The sequence below is a fragment of the Centroberyx gerrardi genome, chromosome 14, assembly GCF_048128805.1.
Source record: "Centroberyx gerrardi isolate f3 chromosome 14, fCenGer3.hap1.cur.20231027, whole genome shotgun sequence".
NCBI classification, from domain to species: domain Eukaryota; kingdom Metazoa; phylum Chordata; class Actinopteri; order Beryciformes; family Berycidae; genus Centroberyx; species Centroberyx gerrardi.
Genome location: NC_136010.1, coordinates 18,901,706 through 18,917,850, shown reverse-complemented (window position 1 = coordinate 18,917,850; position 16,145 = coordinate 18,901,706). Strand labels below are relative to the sequence as shown.

At 44.9% G+C, this 16,145-nt stretch overlaps 1 protein-coding gene across 1 annotated transcript in view; it reads right to left on the bottom strand.

Moving 5' to 3' along the window:
* Nucleotides 1-1,629: 1,629 nt before the first annotated feature.
* Nucleotides 1,630-16,145, bottom strand: part of camta1a (calmodulin binding transcription activator 1a) — a 270,441-nt gene continuing 255,925 nt past the window's right edge. Inside the window, exons 12-25 of the mRNA XM_071894528.2 lie at nucleotides 10,167-10,253; nucleotides 10,072-10,133; nucleotides 9,660-9,856; nucleotides 9,458-9,536; nucleotides 8,879-9,227; nucleotides 8,201-8,676; nucleotides 7,203-7,381; nucleotides 6,420-6,663; nucleotides 5,372-5,443; nucleotides 5,107-5,127; nucleotides 4,751-4,950; nucleotides 4,220-4,294; nucleotides 3,733-3,763; nucleotides 1,630-1,662 (exon numbers count right to left, since the gene is read on the bottom strand). Coding sequence (XP_071750629.1) covers nucleotides 1,630-1,662; nucleotides 3,733-3,763; nucleotides 4,220-4,294; nucleotides 4,751-4,950; nucleotides 5,107-5,127; nucleotides 5,372-5,443; nucleotides 6,420-6,663; nucleotides 7,203-7,381; nucleotides 8,201-8,676; nucleotides 8,879-9,227; nucleotides 9,458-9,536; nucleotides 9,660-9,856; nucleotides 10,072-10,133; nucleotides 10,167-10,253 — 2,105 coding nt within the window. The remainder of the gene's footprint in view (nucleotides 1,663-3,732; nucleotides 3,764-4,219; nucleotides 4,295-4,750; nucleotides 4,951-5,106; nucleotides 5,128-5,371; nucleotides 5,444-6,419; nucleotides 6,664-7,202; nucleotides 7,382-8,200; nucleotides 8,677-8,878; nucleotides 9,228-9,457; nucleotides 9,537-9,659; nucleotides 9,857-10,071; nucleotides 10,134-10,166; nucleotides 10,254-16,145) is intronic.

The window sequence follows — 16,145 nt, the reverse complement described above, 5'->3', positions numbered from 1 at the left end:
TTTTAATCATTTTACAGAGCATAGCCACTACTGCTTTTGTTGTTTTTTTTCCTTTTGACTCTGTTCATACTTTTCATGCACATAGCTCATTTTTATCCCAGGTATTTACACTATATACAAACAATACAACCATACTTCTTAGGCATTCAAACAAAACTATACAAATATTCTGTTTTTGTCTCGTACCTGTTTTTGACCCCTTTTTAATGAATAAAATAATATATTTCTAAAATACAATCCCCTTTGGGTAAATGTTTTTTTTCCTACGTACTTTCAGCCTTCTTTATATACAGAAACCGCTCAATTGTCAAAAATATGGATTTGTCAAACCCCTATTTTGGGACAAGCTTAGGGACCCCTCAAAGAATCTCTAAGACGTCAAGGCAATGTATGTGATCTTCCCCTCAAAAGCCTTCACAGGCTCTGAAGTTCATTTAAAAAGAACAGTAATAACCTTCATGACCATAATCGTTACAACACAAAAGAGGCAAGTTCTTTTCTCTTGTTAGGTTTCAGAGGAGCAATCAATTGAAATGAGGCAAATTGAAACAAAGAAGAAATAAAAGGAAGAGGACAATGTCAGGATAGCTTCATTACCGAGATGGTATGACTCATGGGGGAGTAGGTGGGCATGTGGACCACTAAACTGGAAATGAAAAGAAAACCAGAGGATAGGCCGAAAGACTAAACCACAAGCACACAGGCGAAGACTTTTTGCCGAGAGTCATGCATTTTTTTCTTGATAGGATTCGACAACATAGAATTCTGAAGATACAGGTCAGAAATACATCAGACATGATGGAACAAATACATCGGACAAGATGGAACAAATTCAAGTAATAAAGTAATAATTTATATGATAAAGCAATAAGGTTTTCCGAAGAAATGGCAAGAAAGAAATATTTTAGCCCCCACCTGCTTCTGCTTGGTTAAACCCCTCCTACATTCATTTGTAGCTCCACCCATTGGGACAGACTGGTGGGGTAGAGCACGGTGGGACAGGAAGAATTGTTGAGCTAAATTGAATGTACTCATCTACAGTGGTGAACAGGAGTGGACGTGTGCAACCGGATCAGTGGGTTACCAATATATTTGGTAAAAAATTCCTTCTTCAAATGAATTGATTGGTCACTTAAAAAGTTATGAAATACAATTAGAGCCCAAAGTGTTTCTGCATGGTCTCCTTATCCTCTGAGATCTTCCGACTCGGTGTACTCCTCTTTAGGTCCTCAGGTGTGACAGACCTCAGACATGTCCTGCATTCTCTTCCTTCACCGTCCAAAACCTCTTCGTACTCCAAAAAAGACAAAGCAATCCATGAAAAAGTGCAAAAAATGCCATGAAGCAAATGTTCTGCACCCCCCACCCCGACCCTTTTAGTTTATAATCCCATAGAAGTTGCCACTCTCCAACTGAAATCAAGTCAGTGGGAAGAAAGGATATGTGAAAAAATGCTGTTGTACATGTAATAGTAGTAGAACAAGTAACACTGCAGTAGTAGTAATAATTGCAGTGTTTGCATTGATGTTTTTTTCAATTCTCTTGTAAAATGTCTTGGGTACAAACGAAAAAAGAAAAGAGGAGTCAGGAGAGTGATGTCACATCGCGAGGGGGCTCTTCTGAGGGGTCTCATGTTCCCTGGCCCTTTTCAATTCTTTCACCCTGAAACACAGAGAGACAAGCGGCCATGACTACGACATCAATGACAGGTTTCTGTTGACAAGCTCATCATGACATTAGCCTAACAGCATCACACCATTCAGCCCAGATCATCAGGAACTAGAGCCGGTCTGGGAAGGAAAATGTCGGTCAGGATTCATTTCAACTCTACCACAATTACAGATGAAGTAAAAAATACTTGAAGTTAATACACTGAGCGGCGTGTGCTATTACAAATACGGAACAGGAAATGTTGCTAACTATAATCTGTGTAGTAACAGAAGCCGATCAGCTTAATTCATTTGAAAACAGAAATAACATATTAAGTGGCAGCCATATTCCATAGGTACAGAGTTCTCAGTATTCCTTTGATAGTTACAAATGAACAAATTACATTCTTTCCAAACTTTATAATCTATTAGCTCAATGATGAAAAGAATGAATGGTTCCTCTAAAAGGTCCCAGAGGCTGATAGGAATCAGCTCTCTGCATGGAAGACTAAAGAAAGTAAAATACACCTAATCCCAAGACACTCACTACATATTGGTTTTTTTTTCAAATGTACATAATATGCATTGTTTGGCAGTTTACAAAAGAAGAACACCAGAAGTGGGCCTGGTGTGGCATCATAGCAGAGGCATGTGTCCAAACAGAGTATGAGTGAAAAGCGGTCAGCCAGCTAAGTAAACAGTACTCTTTACCTGTAAATTAACTGTAACACATCCACCACCATATGTATGGATTTAGCCCTACTCTGGTTATTCTTAGCAGAAGGTAGATACTTTAACACTTATGTATGGAAGAGAGGCAGAGCATGTAGATGCATGGTTAGAAGCAGTATGTGGAAGTGTGTGTGTGTGTGTGTGTGTGCGCCAATGTGCTGCTTCCTTTCACGCTGAGCTGGTGTGCTCCCTGGAGGTGTGAGTCCATTACAGCTCTGTGTTGTAGCCTCAACGGGTGGAGCATCCTATTGTTTGCCTTTTCGCGGTGACCTATATGCTATCACAGCACTGTAACCTATATCATATGTAGCAGACAAGCCCGCCATCACAAGTGGTTACAACAACAATCTTGCTCTGAAAGCACAGTAACCTATTTTAGTACAGCATGACTACCCACTCACATGGGCACCGTAGATATGGAAAAGAGCAATAGCAGGTAATATGAATGTCAACAGCAAGCACATTAAGATCTTACAAAAAAAGTGAAATAATCAAATTAACAGTTCTAACTTTTATATATGCTGTTTGAAGCATTTTTCCCCATCAGGTGTATATGAAATATTTTTTGTGATGATGTGTCATTGAACCAGTGACCATGTTACATCCAGCAGTACTGACAGTTTGAGTAAAGGGAAATTAGAGGAGGTCAAGTCCCCCTCCCAGTCTGTCAAGTGGCTAGAAACAGGACACACAGCCAGTCAGACAGACAGACAGCTACTTGAGAAAATAGCCGGCCCATAGCATGCCTAAAGGTAGAAGAGCAAGGCCCAAAGTTGTCACCACTTGACATGCAACAGAATAAAACATGATCGAGAAAAAACCTTCCGTTCTCTCAAACTGGTCTCTTCATAACCACACAGAACTGAAATAACAAACCAAAAACAAACATAAAAACAAAAACAAAAAAATCATTTCCAAGGAGAGAGAGAAAGACAGAGATAGAGAGAGACAGAGAAGTGGCCTGTTAAGTGTTGCAGTGATGTTGTCATTCATAAGCAGTGGTTAGTTTAAGAGTAAGATCGGTTCTGCTCTAAATCTGAGCTTCTCAGTCCACCTGTGGCTCCAGTCGGCAGCCTTCATGCAAGCAGGCATCAAGCAACAGTGATGGAGAGAGAGAGGGGGGAGATGGAGGGAGAGAGAGAGCGAAAGAGAGAATGAGAGTGAGGGAGGAAGGGAGGGAGGGAGAGAAAGTGAGGGGCAAAGCCTCAGGAGGAGATAATTGTATTATTAAAGAGAGAGAGAGAGAGAGAGAGAGAGAAAGTGAGAAAGAGAGAGAGAGAGAGAGAGGCAGAGACATACAGAATAAACAGGGAGAGAGAAGCACGAACTGAGTTGCTGAGGCTGCACTCACCCGCTTGAACAGTCTATGGTCCATCAAGGGGCTTGGCGTAAACAGCAAAACAATACCAGACAGCTATTAGCACACAGTAGGCACTGTGAGGGAGGGGGGCGAGGACAGGTGGGGGCCAAATACAGTGAGGGGGAGGGAGGGAGGGCCTGAGGTGTTGGAGACATGTCTAACCACCCAATCCATTTCCCCCCCAAATTAAATAACATAGAATGTAAAAAAAAAAAAGTTTCATTGTCTTGTTGAGGGAAAGAAAGTATTGTCAAGCTGTGAAACAAGTGGTAATCTCTACCCTGTCTTACTGGTTAGCTCTATAGGCAAAGACTCTCTTAGACCATTTACTAACCCTGGCATTGAATCTAATGAATCGGTCTACATCTATGAATATGTCTAGCCTAGTGTGTGTGTGTGTGTGTGTTTCTGCGTATGTGAGTATGTGTGTGCAAATCTAACAGCATACGTCCCTATGTGACCCAGGGTCGGGGCCTACCTGTGGCGGCAGCGACGTAGGAACCTCATGATCTTCCTGGCAGCCTGATCCTGCCTCTTAGTGAGCAGACTACCTCTACAAAACACAAGACGGAGAATGCTGTTTAACAGTCCGTAACCCAACAGTGTTTGTGTTGAAAACTGGCACATCTGTATAGTAATGCTGTAGCACTCATAGGGCTGAAGATATGGATTAGACTGAACTTTTATCTTTCAGTAAAGATATGAAGGTTTGCATTCCAAAACGCATTCATTTTTGAAATAAAAAAATCATAACCTGAAGCTTATTATTCATCTTTAAAATTTTGAGGGTTCAGTCTGTTATCATTTTGTGAACCACAGACTTAAGTTACCTATTATCCTTAAAAGAGTACATTCATTTATTTCACTTTTGCACAATCAATAATTTTTCTAATGGTAGATAACACTTTTTTCAAGTGTGAAAAATGGGTCTTTTCATGTGTTGCTATCCCTGGCAGTGTTATGCTATTATATTCCAGTATTTGGCTTTAATATATGGCTGAGTGTCTACCTCAGTTTGTGCTGCACCAGGGCAGCAGCTGCCCCACGGCGGTGGGGCTTCAGCCTGCCAAACTCCTTGTAGCTGCGGTAGTACTGCTGGATGAGCACGGCGGCCCTCCTGCTCTGCTGGAACTTCTTCTGCTCGTGGTAGCTGCGGAACTTACTCTGGATAAGGATGGCGGCCTGCGTCATCTTCTTATAAAGTGCATACTGCCAACAAGAGCAAAACAATGCGTCATGCTCACTGGGATGTGAACGCTGCACCAGTACTATGCGGTTACACAGTAGTAGAAGAATATATGACACAACGTAATGCAACCTGTTCAGTTGGCGGTAGTGAAATCTAGGGCACTGAAAATGTGTTACCTTCAAGGCTATCCATGTTAGCTTGCAAACAGAAAAAGGGAAAAATTGTGAATCACGGATTGGCATAACAAAAGCCTGGGTTTAAAAAAAGCTGAAAAGCTTCAGTGAAGGTATTTCAGAGGGTATTTAGGTATTTAACTCATGTAGATATATGTCTCATAAAGGACTGTAATGTAGACTAACTACATTGAAATATGTAGAAACAAGCATTTAGTTGACGTGAACGTATCCATAGGATCACCTACAGTGCTTTGATGGTGCCTACCTGTTTGTATTTCTTGTAACAACGTTGAATAACGGCAGCAGCTACTTCCTGTTGCTCTCGGAGCGGGCGCCCCTGTAGGAGAGTAGAGTGGGAGAGGTCAGGGTTCACAATAGGAGCTGCTTTATTGCCACAAAGGACATTAGTGGCTCTGTCAAGTCTCCCTGAGGTCTCCTGGTGTCTGGCCCATGAATGGCACCCTGGAATGAGTCCACCCCCGGTGGACTGGCCCCCATGTGAGGACGGGGGATGAGGTGGTGAACTGCTGCTGAGAGATTCTCCATTTTGGGCTGGGTTGGGCTGGGAAAGAGACGGAGAGCCATAGGTCCACCTCAGTATCAGCTGGTAGAAGGGCATAACAGATGACTGTGAATGACAGCGAACAGTTTGACATGTGGAAACTCATTAAAAGTAGCTGCGGGGGGGAGGTAGCAAGGTGAGGAATGGGGTTGGACAGAGGGAGGGTGAGGGACTGGTGTGTGGAGAGCTAGTTAAGAACAGGCAGTAGCGGGATCCATACACTTAACTTACAGAGAGAGAGAAAGAGAAAGAGAGAGAGAAAGGCAGAGAGAATCAGAATACATAGGTGAGCTTAATCGGATTTATTTGGAGCGGGGGACGGGGACAGTGCAGTCGTTCTTCTAAGCAAGGCCATGCTCTGCTCAAGCCACCTTTCCCATGCTGAAACCACAGGGACACAAGACTTTGGATATATATTTGTTTGTGTTGTTATGTGTATATGAGGAGAGGAACAGAGACAGAGATAGAGACAGAATAATGTGAATAATATTCAATGTGAATATAAAATTTACAGAATATCCCCAGAAGGAAGGTAGTAGTGAACTGTGTCACAACCCTGAATATTACTTAAATGATCAGAGCACCAAAGCTTAAAACCAAATAAACTTTCACCTTTGAACAACTCTCGTATTTCATCCATCATTGAGACAAAAAAAACAACTTAATCGAATTATACCAGTCCTAACAGTGCAGCCCCCTCACTGTGGGCAGCAGTACACACAGCATTTGGCACCTGACCCCGGGCCTGTACCTTGTACTTGCGGAAGGCAGTTTGGACCAGGCGGGCGGCCTCGTACAGCTCTCTCTGCTCTGGGTCTGACAGAGTCAGCTGGGCCAGGTCTCGCTCCACCTTGCTGTTGGAGGCGTTGATGAACTCGCTCCAGTCGGCTGGGGAGGGGAGGGTGGACCTCTCCAGGGGCCCCTCTCTCAACGGAGACCCCCCTGGACTGAGGCTGGGGTTGGATGATGGGGTCAGGGGCTCGCTATACAGAGATCTGAGGGAAGACAAATGACAGAACTTTTCAGTACATTTCAGAGCTCTTTATTTATATTTATGGTCAATGTACAGGGTAGCAATAGAGAGTGACTATGCAAGTTTATTCTAAGCCTGTGTACCCCATATTATCCTTATTATCCACCAGCTGTTAAAACAATGTTTTGTCTCAACAAGGGCAACTTTGGTGTGGGGAATAACGAATGGGACAAGCAATGTACTGTACAATAGTGTACACTTCAGACATTTTTTTTCTTTATTCAAGCTGTTTTTCAGTTCACTACAAGTGCATTTGTGAATTAATTTGGGAATGTGCATATACAAAGGCTGTGAGTTCTTTATTACCCCCCACCAGTTAAAACAATATTTACATATATTACAAGATAGCCCATTTGGACAATATTAGTGTCGGTTAATAAAGCATGGAAAGCAAGTGGGAATATATGCATTGACACACACACACACACACACACACACACACACACACACACACACACACACACAGTGTGTACCGCACTTCAACTCCACGCTGCTCCTTACCGTAGGTGTATGATGCTCGGCAGCTGTTCCACGTCTCCCAGGTAGTTGGCCAGCCAGTTCATGGTGTTGCTGACCCCTGTGGTGTCTAAGGGCACAGAGTCCACGGCGGTGAAGTTCTCCCTTTTGATTCTCTCTGGGGTTGCCTCAATGATGTGCTCTGCCAGAGTCATCATGTTTACCTGTTTCATCGGGACAAAACAGAGATGACTGAGAACACGTCTCACCTTGTCAACGTTATGCCACTATAGTGGTTCAATGGCTTAGCCACTAGCTATTTTAGTGCATTATACAGGCATGCAGGATAAATTGCTTATTTTATTCTAATATGTTTGGCACACTATGTGTCAAGAAATGGCTTTAGTAATAATGGAGAGAATAATTGTGATGACAGTGGTGTTGTAGGTGGAATCCTAATCCAGCACTTCATTCCTTGGTGGAGTAGTAAAACTAAGATGGATGGCTGGAGGACTCCCTTGGCTATGGGACTGGATCAATGGAGAGAGTTTATTATGCTGTGATGGAGGTCGACAGAGTGCCAGGTAGGCCTAGTGTGTAAGTGTGTGTGTGTGTGTTTGTGTGTGTGTGTGTGTGTGTGTGAGTGAGTGTGTCCTCCCCAATGCAGAAGTCACACATGAAAGAATTGGTAGCATGGCACTGATGTCCCTACCAATCTGAATCTCATCTTGCCATGTTTTCTTCACTGGTGACAATCTAGATTAATATGCATGCCACTTTCCAAAGTGGTGGCACTTAAGTCTCCGTACCACATCCTTCCTCTGAGAAAATGCACATATAATGAAGAAGCATACTATACTGTATGTGCTCTCATGCCATTTGTGTGACACTTTTATCCAACAGCATTTAACAGTATAATGAGTGAACATGTTTTTGGCCCCAATGGAATTGACCCTTTCACCCCCGTAGTATCATGCTCTACCCATTGAGCTATACAGCACCACAAAGAATCGACAGAGACACAGTTAAGTTTCTATTCTGACCTGCAGGTCATCCATCTGTGTGAGACAGTCCTGGTTCTCCAGATCTTCCCGATAGGAGAGCAGTTCTGTGTCAGCCATTTCTCTGTCTGCCATCACCAGCATGCCTAGCTGTTCCCGCTGACGTAACCGGTTGACCAACTTCTCTTTCCCCAGGCTGCTGCTTCCACCGACCCCCAACCCCTTCCTCCCTAAGCCGCTGCTGGAGAAACTCTCTCTGGAGGTCCATCTGGTGGTCCCTGTGCCGCTTCCTCCAGAGAGACCCTTGTCTGAGCTCAGACCCTCTGAGGACAGGCTCTTGGGACTAGAGGACAGCTTGTGGAGCTGCTGCTGCTCCAGGCTCAGCGGGACAGACATGGCCTTGTCAGGCCGGGCCTGAAACAGTTCTGGGTTGGGTTTGTGTTTTTTGGCCTGCGGGAGGTCTCTCTGGCTCTCGCTGCTGTAGTAGTTGGAGGGTTCTGACCTGGGCCTTCTCAAGTCTGCAAGAAACATAACATGTAACAATTAGTGTCTAGTTTTGGTGTATAACTACCTAACAAAAAATAAGGGATGTTCCTGTCAACGACTCCTTGTGTGATGCACCCTTGAAAATGCTATTGCCCTGATTGATTCTTAGGTGCCACCAGCCCAACAACTGTTCTTCTCAGTCTAATAGAATTGTAAACAGAGGGTCACACTGGCCTGGATTGAGGTTGGTGGTGCTGGAGGTGGTTGTGGTGGTGGCAGCACCCCCTTTCTTTCCGCTGGGTGCTACCACGCTGTCGTTGGCCCAGCTGACCATCCAGCTGTCACTGGTGGGGGCGTCGGGGGCCGGGGAGAAAGACATGCGGGTTGTGGGCGGTAGAGGGGCGGGGGGCTGCTGCTCTTCCCTCTGTAGCTGCTCCAGACACTCGGCCAGCTTGGTGTGGCCACGAGAGCGGGCAATTGACAGGGGCAGGCGGCCCAGAGAGTCTGGGATAGCCAGGGCACGCCGGTCCCATTTATACAGGACCACCGCTGCCTCCAGGTGACCCAGCGCACACGCCCACATCTAGACATGAAACAGAGGGATGAAGAAGCCAGAAAACAGCATACAGGAACAGAGTTAGAGGTTTTCTCTAAACTTAATGGACAAAAAAATCATCAGACTACACTGACCCACAGGTTGCACCCACTCCAATGGTGCCCACAGGTTTCCCTCACCACAGACCAGGAGGGGAGCAATTTGCAGTTTCATAGTTGCTCACATAATTCTAAAGATTTTAACTTGAGCTGTCTTACCAGAGGCGTGCAGGAGAAGTGGTCCACGTTGAGAGGGTCCACCTCCAACTCCAGGTCAATACTATCAGCATGCTTTGTGCTGGATGGAAGATAGAACACACTTAGTATCTCTCTGCTATTTAGTGTGTGGCAAACAGAATCTAAAAAACACTAAACCTTCATTATATCTATTGTGATTTGAAGTGTGTTTTGAATTTCTCACCGCCACTTGATGAGCGTCTGGATGAGGGTGGCATAGCCTTGGCCTGCAGCCAGGTGAAGGAGCGTCATGCCTCTGAAGGTCTTGGAGTGGATCAGATGTTTAGACTTGGCCCAGCAAGCTCTGCTCATCATCTTCTCACAGACCACCACCACACGGCTCTCAAAGGAACTGCTGGCCTGCGCCTGGGCTGATACACACTTACATACACAAAAGAGCAGAATGTGATTGGTTGTTGCATTTTGTTTTGCACAAAAAAAAATTAACAAAGAAAAAGAAAAGCCCACTCTATTTGGTTAAATATAATTATACTGTAAAAAAGACAATGCGCTCGCTACAGCAAATGTAATGTCATATGCATTGATTGTCTTCACTGTAGCCTATATCCTATGAGTAGCCTGATGTGGCTTTTTACCTGTGACTGGCTGTTGTTGCCTCCCCCTCCTCCTCCTCCTCCTCCTCCTCCCCCTGTTCCCCCTGCTCCTCCCCCAGCTCCGGCACTCCCTGCACTGCTCTGCTGCTGGTGGCTGGCCATCTCCGCCATCCTCCTCTCCATCTGCTCCAGGCGCTCCAGGATAGACATTCTGAACTGGTTATCTGGGCAAGCAGTGGGACACGGAGGAAGAACACGTCAGCACACAACCAGCATCCAGTGTGCAAAAAATGGCTGTCTTTGCTGTGACCAGCACAAACAACCCAGTGTCCTGACAAGACAAATGATCATGCACTATGCACCGCAAGCTGCACCAGATATGTTGTTCTGAAGTGCACTGAGCAGCATTAAGTCTGTCGCAGTGACTTGGGGCTTAACAACATGAGACATACACCAAAATATTTAAGAACACATGCAAAACTCTGTCTCTGAGACACTGCACAGCTGACGCCAAGTTCATTTTCCACTTTCAGCTGCAAGACACAAAACCCAGGGCGTAATCGTTATTAATCTCCTGAGAACGTCAGTGAAAACAATAACATCAATCATTAACTTCATCAAAACAATTGGCTTTACTAAAATAACCTTTAAAGCCCATCAATCATCTGCTAATGGCTCCCAGCACTGAGCTCCTGCCTCCATCTCTCCCGCACCACTCCATCAACACAGCCCCAGCAGACTAATACAGGTTGGATGATTGGCCAGTGAGTAAGGGCTTGTTGAATGTGTCCACCCCTTCACACAGGGCTTCAGACAAGCTGTACAGGGAGTGTGCAGATGAAGGCCCTCTCCTGTTGATTAAGTACAGACCATTATGGCCAAGGTCTCCCATCCCACCCAGCCCACCCCCTGGAGAATGTTCCACAGGCCCATATGGTAGGAGGGCTGAACGGCTGGTGGCACAGAATCAGTCACAGCTTGCACCTATCCATAATCCTTGAAAACCCAGCCTTTCCATACATCGAGATGGATGGATGTGTATTGGGCTGCACAGCGTCTACATGCTGGCTAAGAGGCTACCCACTGCTTTGCACTCTGTGTCAATCAATGTGGTTTTAAGGGGTTGTTTCTGCTCAAGGTTTCTGCCTCAGAAGGTGTAACTCTTGCAACAAGGAAATCAGAAATAGTAAACTTGCTGCATAATTCAAGACTTGAGTGGGGACAGAGCAGAGCAATAACTTGAAAAGACCGGTAAAGTGCGGTGTTTAGAGCATAAGCCTTTAAGTTAGTAAATCAAACACAAAAATAAACTCCTATGGCTTGAGGTCTAATTGAAAAATCAAGCAGAGTGTAAAATTGCTGGGCAGAGTAAGATCACTGCACAAAATGCATTCGAGGAGCTAAAATTAAGAAGTCCATTTCAAACACTTATAAAAACTGCAATTTGACCTGCTGCAGTAAGTTTACATAAGACTATAATGCAAAGGCAGGAGGCCCACTGAGAGATCAAGCAATAAGCCCCTCGGACACACACACACACACACACACACGCACGCACCACACACACACACACACACACACACACACACACACACACACGCACGCATACACACACACACACACACAGTATGCTGTGCACAGACAGTGGAATGGGATGGGCACAGAGAGCCCACTGCAGCAGGGAGTGTAGAAGACTGCATTAGCATTCCCCATTTAGCCACTATGAGGCCGTTTCTGTGGCAACCTGCTGCCGAGTGGTAACTAGGCGACAGGAACATGCCTGTGTGTGTATGGTCTGCCTGCGCGCTATTGGCTTATTGATGAATGGGAGGAGAGGGACTCGGTACACCAGCAAAAAATGGGGAGAGAAAGGCAAACAATAAAAAAAATATGGAGTCCATAAATCTTCTTTGCTGTGCTGTATGTGTACTTGGCATACTCTCTTTTCTCTGTGTTGATGCCGTAGGTAGGGACCTAATGACTCTCTAAGTGGGGAGCCTTCACAGCACGACCCGGTGACATTTGCGCTTTGTGGTATCTTGGCAGTCACAGCTCTAGGCTCTGTGGAGAACTAATGTCACGCTCAGACTTCCTATATGCCAATGTAAAAGAGGTCAAGTAACTGCTATCATTGGGCAGCAAAACATAATGTCACTGGCTAGTAAATTACTGCTATCAGTGACAACATGCTGCACTGTGAATAATGGACTTAGAGGACAATAACGAGATCTTCTCTGCTTTCCATCCCTCCCTACTGTATGTTGCACACTGAGCCTGCTGTCAGATCAGCAGCCCTCTCTCATACAGACTTGGAGTGTCTGCAGTGTTTCTTCTCATGTGGGATCCATCTTCACCAGGTGAGGTGGAGAGCTGAAGGCCTGTGTCTGAGTGCTTTTGTCTGGGGTGGGGGGGTTCACGGCCCTACAGCCTGTCTAGGCACAGGGTTATGCTCCCTCTCTCTCTCCCACTGGCTGACATGAGGGAGCAGACACACAGAAAAAGAGAGAGAGACAAAGAGAGAGATATTCATACAGAGAGAGAGAGATAGAGAGAGAGAGAGAGAGAGAGAGAGAGAGAGCGAGAGAGAGAGAGGGGTAGTTAGCAGTAGGCTGACATGTCTTTGTTCAGACCCAGTGCTGCAGTGTGCTGCAGTGCAGATGATGTCATCTCCACCTGCTGCCTGCTGCTCCAAATGCGATGCACGTCTACTGCAGAGGGAGGAGGATGGGGGTGGGGATGGGTGGGAGGGGAGAAGGAGGAGAGAGGGGAGGCGAGCAGCCAAACAGAACTATAACAACAAGGTGACGTGGTTAACACCCTCCCATTCTCCAGTTTACTCCCTTGTGACGATGTGTGGCAGCAGACGTGGTCACTCTCACACATTTAGGGCACACTGTGACACGCTTTTTTTGACATGCTATTTTAGACAGGGATCAGGTGCAAACATGAGGCAGACCACCACTCATTACATTTAAAGTTCTTGAATGAGTGGTGATTTGTCAACTAAAGCATAAAACGACACTTGTCATGGCATACGGTTAGTATGGCCATTAAAGCCAGGCCAGTTTTCTGTGGATGAGCCCAACTCTCTCTGACACTTGTGGAGATTTATTCTACGTGACAAAGGTCTGAATCCTCGCCTTGCTTTCGGTGCTGTTTTCCCCTTGTTTCCCCATCTAAATTAGGCGTGAAATATATAAAAATAGAGTGGGCTCACCACTTTGCTTAATAAAAACCTATACATGCTCCATAAATTCTCTGTCTGAACCCATCTCTGGCGTGGGTTATCCACTGAAGTGTTAAGTGTTATCTAGTGAGGGTTATTTATATGAAAACAGCGGACAGAGTAAAGAGTGCAGGAAATTTTAAACAGTTTTTCTGTGTAGGCTGTTATATAACTATTGTAGTGTACTGTACTTACAGTGAATAAGTTGCTAAATGACCAATCTCAACCCAGAGGTGAGAGGAAACACTAAACTTTGTGAAGTTGAGGGAAATCCTAAGATGACACAACCACAACCTGAGCTCTTTTTTAAATTGTGACAACTGCCTAGGCTAAGAAGGGAATACTTAGCATTAAGCATGTGAAAACATAACTGCCTAATACTCTATGACAGGAGTTCTTGAACTAACTGGAACCCAAATGAGTCATTTCTTCTCTTGTCCTGGGATCTAGGCTCATAAATATATTACTAGTCTTGTCATCCTAAAATATAGAGTAAAAAGCCAGGCTCCATAGGGAAAGTCACAAGTCTAGTGTGGGAAGTCGCTTAAGTATAAGATCCATCGCAAGAGTAACATACTTTGTGTGCCTGATCTCTGCAGAGTCAGTGCTATTCCTTAGTGTGTGATGACTGTTGTGTGTCACCGTGGCTCCACTGTTGCTTCTCATTAGCGGTTCTCAGGGGCCTTAAATGTCAAAGGACCTGTAAGAGGTGTGGTGGCTTTACATCTAGAGAGCATCCCAGCCCTGCCCCCTGTGATCTGTCACATCTCTGGGACACGATGGCATCTCCTCATGAGACAGGTTGATACACAATGGGCAAAGGGAAGGAAGGACGGGGCTGTTTATTGACACTCAGTGGGATACTGGAGTGAAAACGGGTTGGAGGGAGGAAGAAGACAGCAGGAGAGTTTACAGGGGAGGACAGGATAAGGGTGAAGAGGAGATGAGAGGACAGGAGGGGAGGAGAGGAGTGGAGGAAAGAAGAGAAAGTGAGGGGAGAAGAGAGGAGAGCTGAAGAGAGGACAAGCCGGGGCAGGAGAAGGAGAAGAGGTTGGGTCGGGTTAGTGGGCAGTGAAGGACGGCTCGTCTGTCCTTGCTCAGAAATGTCAAGGATGAGGAGAACAGGAGAACTGTTATTGGAGCTCCACTGCTTTGGAAACACATGGGTGCACGCACACACACACACACACACACACATACACATACACACACGTAAAGCAGCTGACCAGTACAAGAAGCGTATCATTTACTTATTCAATTGGCTCTCTGTTTATGATGCATTCATACTGAGTGGCAGACACATGCAGGGCATCACTGGACTGGTTAATCATTCACGATTAGTCTACGTATGATATCTACATACATTAATATAAGACAAGCCAGTTAGCTACAGTTCAAGGTATGCTATCTAATGAGGTTGCATTCAAGACACTGGACCAACAATACATGCTGCAATCACAGATGTGTTTTAGAATTGAGGGTCTGTTTCTGTTAGGCTTCAGATCAAGTGATAGGTCTGCTGCCCTTAGTCTTCAAAAGACACATATGTCCTTTGTCCTAAAATGGCTTCATGGCTTATTCATATACTATAAGTGAACCTCTGGCAGAGTGTGGGTGGACACCTTTAATCCTCACTTCTGAACCTGTGGTTGTGTTCATGCCAATCAAGCTCAGTGCTGGACCTCATTATCTCTCCGCAGCCAGTCGACTCCTCACATGTAGCCTAGCAGAAAGGCTGGAGGCCGGCCTCCCTCTGGGTCTCTGTGTGAGCTGACTGACAGGAGCTGGTATTTGTGACCGTGCAGAGGAAGGGGCCAAGCCATCTGGCAGCAGCCCTCACAGCTGGGACACATGGCTGTGTGTTGATCAAAGGCCGACTTCACTTTGACATACAGTAATGACCGGCTTCGGTTTTGCTCTATTGTTATTTTTCCTCTGACATTCTTTCTAGTGACTTTTATTCTCCTTAGTAGAGTGACAATAAGAGATTTAAATTGATCAAAGGTAGGTGATATGGTGATCTTTCTTTGGTAGAATCAAATCATGGTATCAAATCTATCTATGAGGAATCACATACCTTCATGATCAAACCTTGTGGCTGTAAACAAAGGCCAAATTAAATGACCACTCCAGATTCCTATAAATGTGGTTTTGATTTTTGCCATTTCAGTGCTGTCAAACATATTTGCTCTATGTTAAGTTATTGACCTTGTTTTGTATCCCAGGGACCTCAATCTAAAATCAATTTTTGCAAGGGACAAATCTGTCAAAATTGTACTGCTAGCTTGACTGCACTTGCACACACCAATTTGCAACCAGTATGCATCAGCAGAAACCCTTCACACAAGGCATTCAGCTCCGATGTCAACATTTTGATTTCAAGGCTATAAAAAATTCAACACAAGTTAAGCCTGCCGGATGCCTGCATTACTAGTGTACTTCTCTTGTAGTGCATCAACAAATTAGAGTGCAACAGGTGAGCAAAATGATAATATCAGGGGATATTATGTGCTATAAGACAAAAGTGACTCCCCACTGTGTTTCTATACACATAAAAATAATTAATTCGCATCCATATAGCCCAGTTTAATAACACTTAAAAAGCACACATTGTCTGAATGATACTTTTCTGTTGGTGTTAAACAAGGCAGCTAGGTTAAGGGACTCCTAACCTAATGGCATGTGTCCAGCTGTATGGGTCAATATCAATATACAGACTCAACGCTGAATAGATACTCTATACAACGTGTCACATTGAAGGTAAAATGCCAAGAGAAAACACCATTGGGGATTTGCTGTCATCCACTATTACATTAACAGAGAGATACATACATACAGTATTGGATTCTTGTCTTGAAAAGTAGGGCAGTTTGATTTTTTTTTTAGAGAT